General features: G+C 35.5%; 1 protein-coding gene across 1 annotated transcript in view; it reads left to right on the top strand.

The window, feature by feature from the left end:
* Window positions 1-15,368, top strand: part of RAB28 (RAB28, member RAS oncogene family) — a 70,479-nt gene that overhangs the window by 16,714 nt on the left and 38,397 nt on the right. The window contains 2 exon segments of the mRNA XM_009561608.2: window positions 4,875-4,914; window positions 4,917-5,003. Coding sequence (XP_009559903.2) covers window positions 4,875-4,914; window positions 4,917-5,003 — 127 coding nt within the window.

Below are 15,368 nucleotides of genomic sequence, written 5' to 3'. Positions count from 1 at the left end.
TTGATTGTGTAATGTGAGTATATTGCCTAGTTCCAACACCTCCGTAATAGCAGTTCTACTTTATAATAGCACTGCTGCTGTTTCCATGGTAAATATTTCAGAACTGCTACCATCTCTTACCTGTAGTTGCTAACCCTACACACATAGCTGAAGTATCTTTAAGAGCTGGCATGTGCTACTTTATGAATTGGCTTGTAAATAGAATAAGAGTACTGCAGACTCTTGCTTTCTCCAGAGACTAGCAAATAATTTCTGCAATATTCTCAGTTTCCATTGACTTATTTTTGAAAAGACTCTATAATTCCAAAACAAAAAGCACTCTCATATGCCACTAGTGTAGGCAAAATGTCTCTGTTACTAGAGTGCAATTATACAAGCAGCGAGTATTTGCCACATTTTCAGGAGACAAGAGAGAATTAACATGCTGTTCTCGGCATGTTTGTCCTCTATGTTTGAAACTTTTTCATGGTGGAATTGCACTACATTTGTGTAAAAATGCCGGTGCTATTTTTTCACTTCAATTCCTCATGCATAGTAGAGAAATAACAGCTTTTATACCATTTACTCATTCTGTACTCCATATACTATAAGTTTGTGGAAAACATGATGTATTTTTGTGAAAGCAGTGATGTTAAATAAGGAAAGGTGAAATAAATGTTAGCTATGGAGTTATGACTACTCCTTCATTAATAGTCTATATCATACTAAGGTGCTTATAGAGTCCTGTTCTGGTAAAAAATCTAAGCAAGAAGTATTTGTGACCTGGATGCCATGCTGCTTATTTTTTGTATTTCTAAAGTGTCATACTTTCCCATCTTTGTTTCTCAAGTAAAGCAAATGTTGACATGATTCAAAAAAAGAATGGCTAAGAAAAGAATATGCTTTAGGGGCAATGTTTTAGATCATGGAGAAGGGACCAAGAGGAAATTAGGTGAGCTGTAGTTGCAAACTTTGTTCAATGATTTCTTTCACAGTAAGTACACCGTAAATACTCTTTCTTCCAACGGCACAGGTAGGCTGCAGTGGGCTAGAGGGTGTGTAGCAGAGTAGTATTTTGCTGAAGAATTAGAGTTGACCAACCTTAAATGCTTAGGTTGCTGATTCTAATTAAACTCCTCAGTGGCGAAGGTGGTTTAGATAGTCTGCTCTGCTTTTCTGTGAGCTAGTGAGAGAACCTTGACCCACTGATTACAGAATTGTGCCATGTGCACTTTCTCATTTGCAACTTTCAGCTGGGTATCTGTGGGTTTTTGTTTAACTTTTACAATACCTGTCTTTCAACTTGAGTTTTCTTCTTTTCCACTTAGTATTTAATAACATCTGCATGTCCTTCCTAGAGCAAGACATATTATGAAGACAAATACATACGTACATAGGCATTTGAGTAGTTACAAAATTAGTCTGGGAAAGTAACTGAAACAAAAGATATTAATGAATAAAGTGTAAAAAAATCTGGAAGAAGGAAGTAGATGTGTTTAGTATTAGATTTATTTAGTAAAGAAGGAGAGATAGCAAAGGAAAAGGTGGGCTTCATAATTCTTAATTTCCTTGAAGTAACTGGCGAAAGCTATTCCTTAGAAGTTAATAGCAGCCATATAAATATAAGAAATAAGAACTTATTGCCAAGGAGCTAGTGGCATCAAAGGAAGAGATAGATCTGTATTGCTGTCATAAGGAAACAGGAATTGAGGGATCTCAGTAGAATCTGTTGCTCTCCTCAGAACATATACCTGTATAATGTCTATTTAATTTTTTATCAACCTTGAAAAATCCTCCCAGTGATGACTTTGCTATCCCTGAAGGTGGTGTATTTCAGACATCACTATTCTTATTGTCTACTTATTTTTTTCTAGTATGTCCCTTTCCTATAATCTTTTTGCTCCAAGTTAAAACCTATTGCTACATGTCATATTGATTGCAGAATCCTAAGAAAGTTTAGCGTAGAAGGTATCTTGGGAGGTCTCTAGTCTTAAAGTGAGGTCAGCTGTGAGATGAGACTAGGTTGCTCAAGGCTTTATCCAGTTCCTTGTAAACCACTGAGGATGGAGACTGAGCAACCTCTTTGGGCAGCCTGTTCCACTGCTTGATTCTCCTCGTGGTGAAAAAGCTTTTTCTTATACCTAGTTTGAATTTCTCTTGTTTCAATTATAATCATATGTGTTTCATACTCCTGCCATGCACTGCTGTGAAGAGCCTGGCTCCATCTCCTTTGTGGCTTCCTCATGGATATAGAAAGGCAGCTTTTGGGTCCTCCCAGGATCACCTCTTCTCCATGCTGCAGAATTCTAGTTCTTCAGCTAATTCTAGTAGACAAATGTTGCAGCCTCTCATCATCTTGGTGTCCCTTTTCTGAGCTTGCTTCAGTTTATTGATGCCCCAACGAGGTCTAAGACTGGGTGTGTTACTCTTGATATGATCAAACAAGTACTGGAAGTAGACCAGAATAGATACTTTGATCTAGTGGCTGTGCTCTGCTAATATGGTCCAGGGTCACTTTGACTGTCCTTCCTGCCAAGGAACATTACTGCAGGTCATTTTCAGTCACTCCTCAGCCAGTCAATCAGCCAATCAATAGTCCTATCTTGTCTAGTCCTTCCTAGGCTGCATAGCTTTGCATTTGTCCGTGTTGATGTTGAAAGGTTCCTGTTGCCCATTGCTTGAGCCTGTCTACATACTTCTGAATGGTAACTCCGCCCTCGAGGTGCTTCTCCCCAATTTAATGTCATTTGCAAACTATGTATAAGAGTGTATAAAAAGGACACCTCCTACTTTCTTCTCTTGAAACTTTTACCAGCGTCATCATACCTGCCATCAGTCTTGTATTTGTTAAAACAGTGTATTTTAAAAAATTTTCTGATGTTAGTCATGTTTTTTTTAACCTATAATATTATTACTGCCTATAATATTGTTACTGCCCTTTTCTGACATTCAGTGTCCAAAGCTGGAATGCCATGTTTCACGGGAAATGTTTCATACCAGTGTGATATTTGCCTTTTTGCTACAAAATAAGCTTGTACCTGTTCAACTGTGATTTGCTAATAACTCTTTGATCTATTGTATGGAACCTTGATACAAAGCCAGGTGTTTTCTATTGTGGCAGTTGATTATTGCTTCCTTCGAATGGACTATGGTACTTATTGAATTGCATCCTATTATTTTTAGATTGTTCTCATCGTAGAATCTGAATTCTCCTTGAATAATCTTGCAGTCTCCCCCAGTTTGTTTGTAATAAGCATGCGCTCTACTTTGTGATCTAAGATGCTCCTGTGAAACTATCAAGTAATGCTGGGCCCAGACAAATGCCTCAAAAACTTGACTTGAAAAATCTTTTGTATTAACAGTGGGTCATTTAACTGGCTAATTTTGTGTGCATTGTATTAGTTTTTTTAGAATATTTGTGAAACATTTCACGTGAGGAACAGTGTGCAGTTGCAGGGTTTCTTTGTTTTTCCAAATGTGAAACACCATGAGAACAAGTGCCAACAGAAGCCAATTATGACTTCATTTCTCTATTCAAGAGATAATTAATTTATTAAAGTGTAGTGGAAAGCAGGGGAAGACATAGTAATTGAGGAGAGTGATTTGTGAGAGGCCAATCTTTAGAATTATGGAGGGGAGGTTGTGGACATTCATGCTTTTAACAGGCTGTGCTTTATAATACTGGATATTACCTCTGAGGAATCCTCAGTAATGTCTGTTCTGAGTATTTGTTACTTGTAGCCTGGCCTAAAACATCTGAAACGTTTGAGTCTCCCTTCTTTTTGACTTCTGACCACATTTATAGTTTCTTCTTGGAAAGTTTTAAAGCTTGCAGTATTTCTTGCAATCTTCTGCAACAGTGAAGGAAGAGATACGCCTTTCTCCCAAAGGAGGGCGGAGACATTACAATCAGGCAATGTGCAGAAATGTGTTATTGATCTGCTTTTATTTCTCATATTTTTCAAAAAATGTTGGTGAGGCCACACCTTGATACTGTCTTCAGTTTGGGCCCTTCACTACAAGAAGGACATTTTGGTGCTGGAGCAAGTCCAGAGAAGAGCAACGAGTAAGCTGGTAAAGGGACTGGAAAACAAATCTGATGAGGAGTGGCTGAAGGAACTGGGGTTGTTTAGCCTAGAGGAAAGGAGGCTGAGGGGACACCTTATTACTGTCTACAACTAACTGAAAGAAAGTGGTAGTGAGGTGGATGTTGGTCTCTTTTCCCAAGTGACAGATGATTGGGTGAGAGGAAATGGCCTCAAGTTGCACCAAGGGAGGTCAGGTTGGACATTAGGGAAAAATTTCTTCACTCAAAGGGTTATCAAGCACTGAAACAGGCTGCCCAGGGAGGTGGTTGAGTCCCCGTCCATGGAGGTATTTAAAAGACAGGTAGATAAAGTGCTTGGGGATCTGATTTAGTAGTGGACAGATACAGTTGGACTCAATGATCTCAAAAGTCTTTTCCAACCAAGCAATTCTATGAGAAGGTAACACTGAAAGACAAATAATATTAGCTAAAATAGAAGTCCTTTCCTGGTGTGATGTTTGGCTGTGATGTTGGTGTGAAGTGATGTTTTGTTCTTGATAAAGCATATGTGGTTTGGAATATTTCTGATATAACTCATTGTGCTCTTTACTGAATTGCCATTTTTTTTCTGCCCTTGTAGTTCAGTTGGCATCTGAATGTGGAACAAATAGAATGCAGGAGAGAAACTGTAATAAAATGTTTGTTACAGAAGCTTATAATTTCTTTAATTATTCCTTAAAAAATACTATGCTATTATTCGTTAATGCTCTATTTTATGATGATAATAATAATTTAGACTGCTGCTAATTTTACTGTGTAAAAATAGTTTTACAACCTGTAATGTTTTAAATATGTCTTTTTATTTTAGGGTATTCTCTTGGTTTATGATATTACCAATGGCCAGAGCTTTGAAATTTAGAAGACTGGTATAATGTGGTAAAAAAAGCAAATGAAGAATCAGAAACACAGCCACTTGTGGCCTTGGTTGGAAATAAAAGTAAGTTATTAATGCATAAATATTAACTGAAATACTCTGGATGTTGCTCTCTATGGAGGAAAGGAAAGAAATTCTTCTAAAGAAGAAATTTACTGTTTAGTAAAATGAAACTAAATACTGTCTTGTGTGTTGTTGCTGTGTAGAGATTGACACATTTGGTTGTTACCTCAGTATTATGGTTATGGGCAGTTAGATTTAGGGACTTGCTGCATCATGCTTTTGCCTAGCCTGCAGCCTCTCTACTGTGTTTTTATTTATTTGGAGAGCAGCACGCAGAAAGTAGAGAGATCTCTCTCACCCATGTTTGAATTTGATAGGGCTTCAGGATATAGCCATGGCCCTGCATCTAGAATGGAGAACTGGGAAGCATTGCTGGATCTAATAACAGGTATATTTCATGGTTCTGTATGTCAAAAGAATGTTAAATAAAGTACTGTGTATATATTATTTAAAATAACTACACTACACACTAGGCGTAATATTTGAGGTCCTTATTAGGCTTTTTTGCATGCTGTTTGTAGGTATGCACTTGAGGTTACCCATTTCCTGTTGTTCTAGGATTTCTTTTAACCTCTCCTCTTTGTAATTACTTAAGTATGTTATAATAATTTTCTTTTGATCACCAAATGACGCCACTTCAAGTAACCATCACCTGCTTCTTTTTCTAATTAGATGGATTCCAAATTCTTCTGTTTCCAGCTCAGAAATCTTACAGAAGCATCCTTATTAACATATCTGAGGTCTTGATCCTGGGTCTTTTACTTTTTTCTGTTGAAAAGGATAAAAGCAATGTGAAGCAATTTTAGAAACCAAATGGTGGAAGCGGATATGAATTTTTAACACGTAAATATATTTGAGAAACACAAAGTGATTTGACTCTTTTTGACTTTCCAAGTAATTTGTGTCCATGTCACAATGTCGGTATTATTAACAAACCCGAGAAAAACCTCATCCAGCCAGTTAGTATTGTTTAAAAGCTTTTGAAAACAATGTAGAGACAACACTTTTCATTCAGAACCACTAACTGCACTGTTGCTACTGTAATGCTGTAATATTTTATGGTATTAAATTATGAAAGACTACTTATTTTCTGGGAAGAAAACAGAGAGACTCTTAGAGTTACAATATATAAATAGCACTCCTGAAAGTATAACATAGACAGTGTTGTACTCTAGCAGACCAGAGGCGGCAATACTGATTCTGTTGAAATTAAAATGAAAAATATTTTTCACTGATTTATATTTTGCCCTAAATTGGACTTCCTAGTTGGAGTTCTATAAATCTTATTTAGTATTTACAGTAAGATACATTGTAACATAGGATAAATAATTTTCCTTTGCTGGAATAACACAGAGAGGTAGAAAATTGGACACTGTTTTCCATTCGAAGAAGTGTTATTTCTGTTGTATGCCTTAAGTATAGATTTTTTTCTTGTATACATGCTTGCAATTCTTTAAAATGCAAGTATTTCCTTGGGGAGCATATGCAACAGAATATGTTTTGTAGGTGAGTTTCCAGATAACTGCTGACTGGAGGGGTTTCATTTTATGAAAATGACAGCAGGAACATTATGCTTGCTACCTTGACTTTCTTCAGATGTTGCATGTAAAGAAAAACAATCAAACTATTGATTTCATGTGATCCTAAGGATGTTTGTCTTCGCCAACCTGGAGCATGCAGAGAATGCTGTTTACAGGGGTCATTTTTTTCCTTTATTTTTTACTTCAGCAATGATAAAAATTAAGCTTGTAGAAGTCTGTTGCTTTCTACATTTTATAATAGAAAAACTTTAATTGGTCTGTAAGAGGCAGCTGTAATCAGGCTCCTATTAAACAGAAGACAAGGTAAGTATTTATATAGAAGCAAGATCTTGACTCTTCCATATTATGGAAAGGGGAGACAAGCAATCAGTACCAACAATTTCTTCAGGCAGACTCACTGTGTTCAAAATAGCTCGACCTCTTTGCTTGGTAAGAGCTAAGACACTAGTACACAATTCAAGAGCAATAATAGGTTTAAAGCTAAGAAAAGCCATTTGATGAATGATAAACTTATTTGACCTCATGCGTCATACAGTGGAAATAATTTCAGTCGGTAGTTTCTGTCTCAGGATTGTAATTGGGTTTTTGAGCTATAAGTGTCTTTTAGAAAAATATCTAGTATGCTCACTTGAAGACTAGAAGCATCTGTGTCCACAGGCAAGTTATTTTAACACATAACTTTCTGGTAAAATTGTTTAAAAAAAAGAATGCAGTTATTTCGTTCCTAGCAACTGGTAAGGCATTGGCCAAGTTAATTAGATACCTCAATAAGAATTTGGAAGTCCAGCTGAAACCATCAGTTTTGAAACTTTGGCCTAACTTTAGTGCTGCTCTTTTAAGTATACTTAGCTTGCGCCTAGGCTCTTATTTGACCGTTTTCATTTACTAATACTGTCTGAAAAGAATAGCTATTTTTCCATTTTGGAGTAAATACACCTGTGATCTCTGCTAGTGTTCAGAAATCAGAAAAAAAGTTTAAAAAAGTTTAAAAAAAAAAGCTCGGAAGAAAATGTCAATTTTTCTTCGCAGGGTAGTGTAGAAGGCTGTACATATGAATTCTGTTAGATGAAAATAATTTCCTTGATTAATTTTGTCATTTAAAGCAAGTTACTTCAGTTATGGCAGTATATTTGTGCTATAATTATGTACTGGCTGTTAAATATCTATAAAACAGCATGATTTTTTAGTGTTATTTTTTCCCATCCATTTTTGGTCGTTCTGTTAAATGTGTTAGTTTGCAGGAACTTCTACATTATTCCACCAAACGTTGAAATATTGTTCAGTGCGATTTAAATGAATCATTGCTAGTTTTGACTATTCTGTTTTATCATACATTGCAATTGATTAGAAGCATGAACACAGTAAACTATTGTGTCTGTTAAAGCATGATAATTAACTTCTGATGTGCAAGTCTATTATAATGTCCTGTTTTGATTGCAAGAGACCAAGATTTACTCATGAAACATAGGAAAAGCTTATTAGTATGTACAAAGCTCCAATCAGTCTCCGGTCTCTCATCCTCAAATTTATTGAAAGGAGTAGAGTATGAACTGAGTTCTAAATTCTGGACTTTCCCATTCCTCTTCTTACTTTTTTTTTTTTTTTTTTCCTCTTCTTTCAAAACTAGCTAAAATGAAGGACTTTCATTGCCACTAGTTTATTAAAAAATAATTGGGAGAACAAGAAGTTCAGAGATGCAGTCCTCCTTTATGAAAGCAGTACTTTATTTAAAGTGGCGTCTTCCTCCTGGGTGCTTAGTTTTACTTTTCATTCTTTCTTCCTTCCCATACATTTTTTTTCCATAGCATGACCTACACATTTGATCAGAGAGAGTAGAAAACTGATTTGAGTCAAGATCTTTCCCAGACCTGCTTCCTGCATTTATGTCCAATTGTCAGTTAATTCTCCATCTCTCTATGGATTTTTGTCTGTGTGTTTGGGAAACAATAAAAGAGAATTTTTCTTTTTCATCATTAATTGTAAATCATAAACATATTAATAATACTAAATTTACAGTGATGTGGAATCCTAAATTTTAACTCTCCTTATAACTTACTTTGTGGTATTTTATTTAATATGAAATATGTTTGAAATGTGCGCATTTTGATGTTGCTAATATCCTCATTTGGACCAGAAATAAAGGAGTAAACCTTATTCTTAAGATTAACAAATGTGTCGAGCTTCATTGCAGTAACTTAAAACTTTTATAGATAGTTGCTGTCAGTACTTTGCCATATATTGTATAGTATGAATGAAACTGTAGTTATCGAGTGAATGAGTTGTTTGGTGCATTAGATCTTTGCTTATATTTGGTATTGCACAAAGTTCAGTAATTGCAATGATCTTCTAGTCATTAGCGTAAAACCTTTCTAATTCACACTTTTGTATGACTGATGCGTTCTTTCCTTTCTACCTTGACTATTTTATATATTTTTCCTCTGCACTAATCTGTAAGCGGAATCCTCAAGTATCATACCAGCATTTTCAGTGGATATCATGTAAACAAAAATTAACCCATGTTCCCTGGGAGCTACACTCATTTGATTTATAGCTGCCAAGATGGTCTTAGGGCAGTGGTTATCTGTAGGCTTATATACGGGGTCGGTATTATCAGATAGTGCTGTATAGTGGATGGATGAATGATTCTGTTCTGAGAGATATTAACCAGATCCACTTCTCAATAAAGACTAATAACTCAGATTTTTAAACAGTCTTCATGACAGATAAGGGCGCAGAGAGAATGCATCACACTAATTAAGAATGTTGACTGTTAGTTCGTCCTAGCCATGATTAATTGATCTTGGAGTACTATCGTTGACAGGAAGTGGTATGCTGATACATTGCGACAGTTTAAAGGTTACCTTTTAGTGTACCCTTTAACTTACATTACATACAATGTAAAATGTTTTTACCTATCTTATCTGAGCGCAGAAAGAAACATTTTCCAGCCCAGAAATGAAAGAATGTTTGGTGTACTGTGTACTAATGTGGATCTGGCTGGTAACAAGACATACCCAGTCTGCTTTTGGAATCTGTTACTGCTTTAATATACTTAGTCTCCCCAGTTATACTTAGAAAATTCTTCATTTAATAATTATTTTGAATTTCTGGCCTTATTAAAATTCAGGACTATACATTCATTCTCCTGTCCCCTCCCAACATCCCTCAGCTGTTTTCTGTTCTTGTTTCCTGTGGGCTTGCACTGTTAGGTCCCCACCTGCAGCTTAGGGACGAAGTGTTGAGCATCAAATGCAAAGACCCCTGTTCTTTTGGCCTGATTAAACTGAAGTTCCTGTATGCCTAACCATAGGTCCAGTCACCTGAGCCTTGAACATGCTTCTGGGACTGAAGAGTAAACTACTTACATGTAGAGACTCTCTTAAAAAGAAAACCTTGTCCTGTGCTACGGTCAATTTACCAACTCATTTGAATAAATGTAGAATGCTACCCTGTTTTAAAATATGTATAGAATGTTTGTCTCAACAAACTTGTAAGATTAATAGAAAATTGCAGACTTATGGATTTGGCAGGTAACTTTTTTAAAACATTATTTTTAACAAGAAAATTAAATTAATGCAAGGGGAAAACACAGGTGAAAATGATCTTCTCTTCACCACAATAATATATTTTCAATCCAGTGTTTGAATGTATGTCTATGTTACTTTAGGGATGGGGGCAACCTAGAAGTACGCACATTTTTGAGTGATAAAATTACCTTGCTTGTCTGAGAAAGCATCTGCCTTGCATGATTTTGATCCTACATTGTATTTGGCATATTATTAATGATGCTGGCTACCGTCACTGCCAAAGTGATCTATTTAATTATGTCTGTTAAATTGCCATATATGCCACACAGATGCATAAATGGAGCCCGAGTCTCAGGCATCATCTTTAGAAGGTAGCTGAGCTCACAGAAGGTTACACAGAACAAAAAGAAGAAGGTTTATCGCTGTTTTGTAGTATTAGCGTAACATACCCTGTTTGTGAAGAAGGGAAAACACCCGACAGGGTAGATCACAGAAAAGATCTGAGCATAGGCACTTTGATCTGGACCCAGCCTTCATGTAATCTGCTATGATAAAAATATCTGTTGCATCTGGTTGCAAATCAGCCCATATTTTACTTGGATTCTTCTTTCAGTATCCTTGATAAAATGATCTCTTGGATTGGAAGTCACAGTGGACACAGCAGCTGTTAAGTCACCTGGTTAAAGGCAAATTTTTCAACTTCTGGTCTTTCTTCCAGTTCTACAGCTTTTAGTGGAACATATATACAGGTTAGATTTTGGTGGTGGCACTAAAAAAGCCAACTGGCCTGCGCTAGACTAGTAACAAAACAATAAAAAGGGAAGATCTTTTCTGTCATACTGCTCAAGGGGTGATTAATGATCATTATCATAATTCTCTGCCCTGCCTGTTTTAAGACCAGTTTTTGATATTCAACACAGATAGGATTAGCTCGTAGTGAACTTGCTTTTGATTTGTTTTCTGCAGCAGTAGGGGGATTCTGTACAGAGATGAAGCAAATAATATATACCTCTTGCTTACAGAAGTTGTATTACTTTTATACCACTTGTCTGAGTTTGAGATTTATACAGTTAGACAGAGCCCTGATATGAAAAGTTGTAGTTCTATGAAAATCAATGAATTTGCATTCACTTGAACCAGGGCAGACTAGATATTGTGCAAACTGTCTGCTGTAATTAATATTTTCTCATTTGGATCATATGGAGCATGAGCAAGAAGGTGAGGCTAGTCATGAACTAGTCCAACTGATAGACTGTTATACTTATGTTACACTTTTTTTATTTTAGTGGATGTGAATAACTTGATTTCTTCTTCCTGTACTTAGAATCTGAGGCTGTAGTTCAGTATTTTATTTGCACACATAAGGTTTGCCTACTGAGTTCAAGGACCTGGTAGAATATTCTTAGTGTAGTTGGAACTGAAGTGCTAGTGTGGCAGGAGTATCGGTGCCAGTAAATAATATGTTCTCATTCGGTAACTGGTATACTTAAATTCAGAAAAATCTTTAAAGATGTCCTCGAAAAATGGAAGTAGCAGTAAACCATTCAAATACAAAGATTAGAACATTATATGTATCCTATTTTTGTAATAATACACAAATGAAATGCTGAGAGATCTCTTACTGTTTCTGTGATTTTGTCTGTAGTTTATTTAGCAGTGTAGACATATGTCTAATAAAAAAAGATGCTGCATACACCATAGTCCAGGCTGAATGTGCTTCTGTTTTTGGTAGAAATGTTTTTTCTGGCTGCGTCCTTCATACTTAGGTCTTCTTACAACAAATGGAAAGCCCTTAATTGTACCTAAGGGAATAGTTAATCTATGGTGGACATATGGTGGACAAAAGCTGAGTCTAGTAAATGAAAAAAATTATAAACAGAAAATGTGTGAATGTCTGCACGGTCTGAAAGTCATGTTGGATTGTAGCTTATTTTAAGTGAATTTGCTATTCTGTTAGTATATTAATGGAAGTCAGTACAGCATAAAATATGTAGTTTAAAAAAACAATCAATTTAATGTCTGTTTTATTGGATTGAAAAAAATACCTGTTTTTAAGACAGGACAGAATTTGTTTTCTTTGCAAGTTGTCCTGCTCCCACCTTTGCCATCTGACATAAATGCAATATGATTTCATTAGTGGAGTGAAGCTCTGAAATTTTTAAAAGTTAAGACATTTGATTGCGGCAGTTAATCAGTGTTAACTCTGAGCAGCTCTTGGGCTTTATGGATTCAAGCATTATATGTGGTTGCACTGCTCCAGCAAAAGGTTAAGTATTAATGGAAAATGTTCACAGCTCTTTTACTCAAAGAAAACACGTTACTTGTAAGTTTTCTTTTGATTTTACTTTTACAGTTACATTGAATGTCTTCATTCATTTAGCCATCCATAAAGCAAATATTGTTGCACATGCAGTGGATAATAAGTCTTTTTAGGACTACTTGTGTGGTATGTCACAGATCATTAACTGCAAGTAACCACCTGACTTGAGGGAAGTCTGGAAGCATCATTACAGTGAAATAAGCTTTTATTTCTGTATCACTGCAGCACATTGATTGGTAGGAATGTCTCCATTAGCTACTGTGGAAATATATTCTCATATATTATTATTGAAGGAAGTTGATGAGAGAGGATAACCAAATTTCAAGTGTGAATAGGGTATTAGTATTAGGATTTTGGACAAAGTGGGAAAAGACAAGTGCTATTGTAGCATTATTTTCTATTTAAAAACTAGATGAGTTAGTTAATTAATCTTTGTAATGCTTCAACTTTAGAGTCAGACTAATAAGCTGTAGTAAGAGTTGTACAGTGTTTATGTGTACACTGTGGTTTCAACTGAAATGTATATAGTAATTGAATGTTTACTACTCTGTACAGAAAGAAAATGTGGAAGAGAAGTTTCTTCCTAATCATCAAGGAAAGCGTCAACTTTTTCTATTTATTTCAATGAAGAATAAAATGTTAAGATTTATATTGCAAGTAACATGCAATTATTTGTGCTCTATTTGGAGGAGGAAGGATAGCCTGTCTATATGGGAAATAATCGTCATGGGTAACCCCCATTAATATAATTAATAGGAGTTTGCAGTAAGAAAAATGCAATTATCCTGAAAATATCTTAGAAAATTTGAAGTTCTTAGAGATTAAATTTAAGACAATACTGTAGGGTTATCTTGCCACGTTGCTGATTTTCAAAGTACTTTGCAGTCAGATCCTTTAGGAGCAAAATACAATGGAAGACCAATAAATGAGTAGAATGTTCCAATCATCCTGAGTGGTTTAGTATGAACTATGTGCATGCAGATTGAAGAAGAATAATTATAGGGAATGCATTATATGTATATTTTTAAACTGTATAATTGTCGAGACATTATCATACTTATTTTATTTGGGATTTGGAAGAGAAGAAACGGAAATAAATGGTAATATTTCAATTTTAGTCCATAGTGATAGCTCCATACACTTGACATTTTGTGTTTATGATGTTCATTTCAGTATAAGAGCATGTATACTCTTAAGTGTATGGCTTTTTTGATAGATCTTTAAGCATATTAGTGCCTTCATGACATCTCTGATTATGAATTCTGCATTGTTCCAGTGTTTGAAGATGGTATATCTTAATGAGATTCTGAAGGACCTGCAATTTTTTCTACTCTCTTCTTTGGCTTATTTTACAGGTCAGGTATTTTTTGAGGGGAAGAAAGGTACTTGAAAAAAGGTATTTTATTATTTGTTTGTGTAACATGAGACTGTGAAGGTATTATCATGGGAGTAACTAAGTCAGTACCAGAAGTTGTTTGATCTTAAAAGTCTATTGAGATAAACCAGGTAGTTCAAATGCAGAGATCTAAGATTCTGTAGTGATGAAATGATCAGTGTTAAAAATCAATTAAGATTTGCTGAAACGTGTTGTTTGAGGAGGTAGAATACAGTGATAATGAATGGTAAATTAAAAGTCTAGTTTGTTTATTTAAAATAAGGTCTGAAAGGAGAGGGGCTTTATGTAAGTTACACGTGTTTCTATATAAAAATACTGAGTTTCCTATGAAACTGGGAAGTAGGAAATCCACAGATGCAACACCGTGTTTTGTGAATATTATAAAGGAATTGTCAGTTTGTAGCAGGTACGTAACTTCTGCTGAACCCTTTGAGAAGGTTTAGTGTCTTTCTGTCCATTCATCCTTTGATGCTCTGAACACAATGAGTAACCATTCCATGTCATCCAGATTAGTACTATTAACATTTAATTTTTTTTTTAGCAAGTGTAAAATGAGCCATGTCATATTTAATGCATTCTTTTGTTCAGTGTGGGGAATCATTGACCTTAAGATAAAAATTTACAGAGATGTAAATATAGAGCATGCGTAATGGCTTCAGATGAGCTGCTCCAAGTTTACCCTGATGTTTGCATTGTGCAAATAGTGCACCTTTGATACTGTTGAAAGAAAGAGACATCGTTAGTTGCTAGAAACTTACCTTATACGTTTACAGAACTTGAAAAGTCATTTGCTATAGGCATGCAAAAGGAAGAAAACCATGTGTGGGAATTGTTGGTCAGGCTGTTGAATTGAACTGTTTAAAAAATATTTTTGTTCTGCTGCCCACATAGAAAATGATGACATTTTGGAGTCTACTTCTCAGTCTTCCTTCAAACCATCATAGAAAATCTTGAAGTATTGTAATTTGGAGATGCCACTGACAATGTCTCATGGAAAGTGTAGTGCTGATGCTTCTTTTCCCATTCTGCAGGCTGTGCTCCTAAAATTATGAATAGAAGGGCTGGTTTTGTTTTTATTTTTCCTATATGTCTTCCATGATGTATCACATCCTCTTAGGTATGATAGGACTTCTTGAGAGTAGTGCATCATGGATACTGTCCAACTGGCAGATCCAAACTTGGTAGAAAGTAACAGTGTAAGACAAACAAATTTCTCCCTCTTATTAGGCACAATACTGATCTTTCTGAATCAAACTGTTTTGTTCTCTTGGTTGGATTTTTTTTTAGGCAGTGTGTTTTATGTGAAAAAGGAACCCTTTTGAGCAGAAAAAAAAAGTTTTCAGTGAAATAACCCACCCCCTGGTTGTTGTGACTGATGATTCTGAACTAGTTCAGCTGTAGAGAGTTTCCAGAGTTTTTGATTTTGGTTCATATTTCAATGCTATGAATACTGTTGTGGTAGTTTATTTTAATAGCATTACCCTATACTTGCAGATAATAGAGGAAAAAAGCTTAGTTTAAGCAGTTGTAAAATGTGGAATACAAGTTCACGCTAGAAGGGTTCTGGGTTTTCACACAAAA

The sequence above is a fragment of the Cuculus canorus genome, chromosome 4 (genome assembly GCF_017976375.1).
Source record: "Cuculus canorus isolate bCucCan1 chromosome 4, bCucCan1.pri, whole genome shotgun sequence".
Taxonomy (NCBI): Eukaryota; Metazoa; Chordata; class Aves; order Cuculiformes; family Cuculidae; genus Cuculus; species Cuculus canorus.
This window is presented reverse-complemented; position numbering and strand designations above follow the sequence as displayed.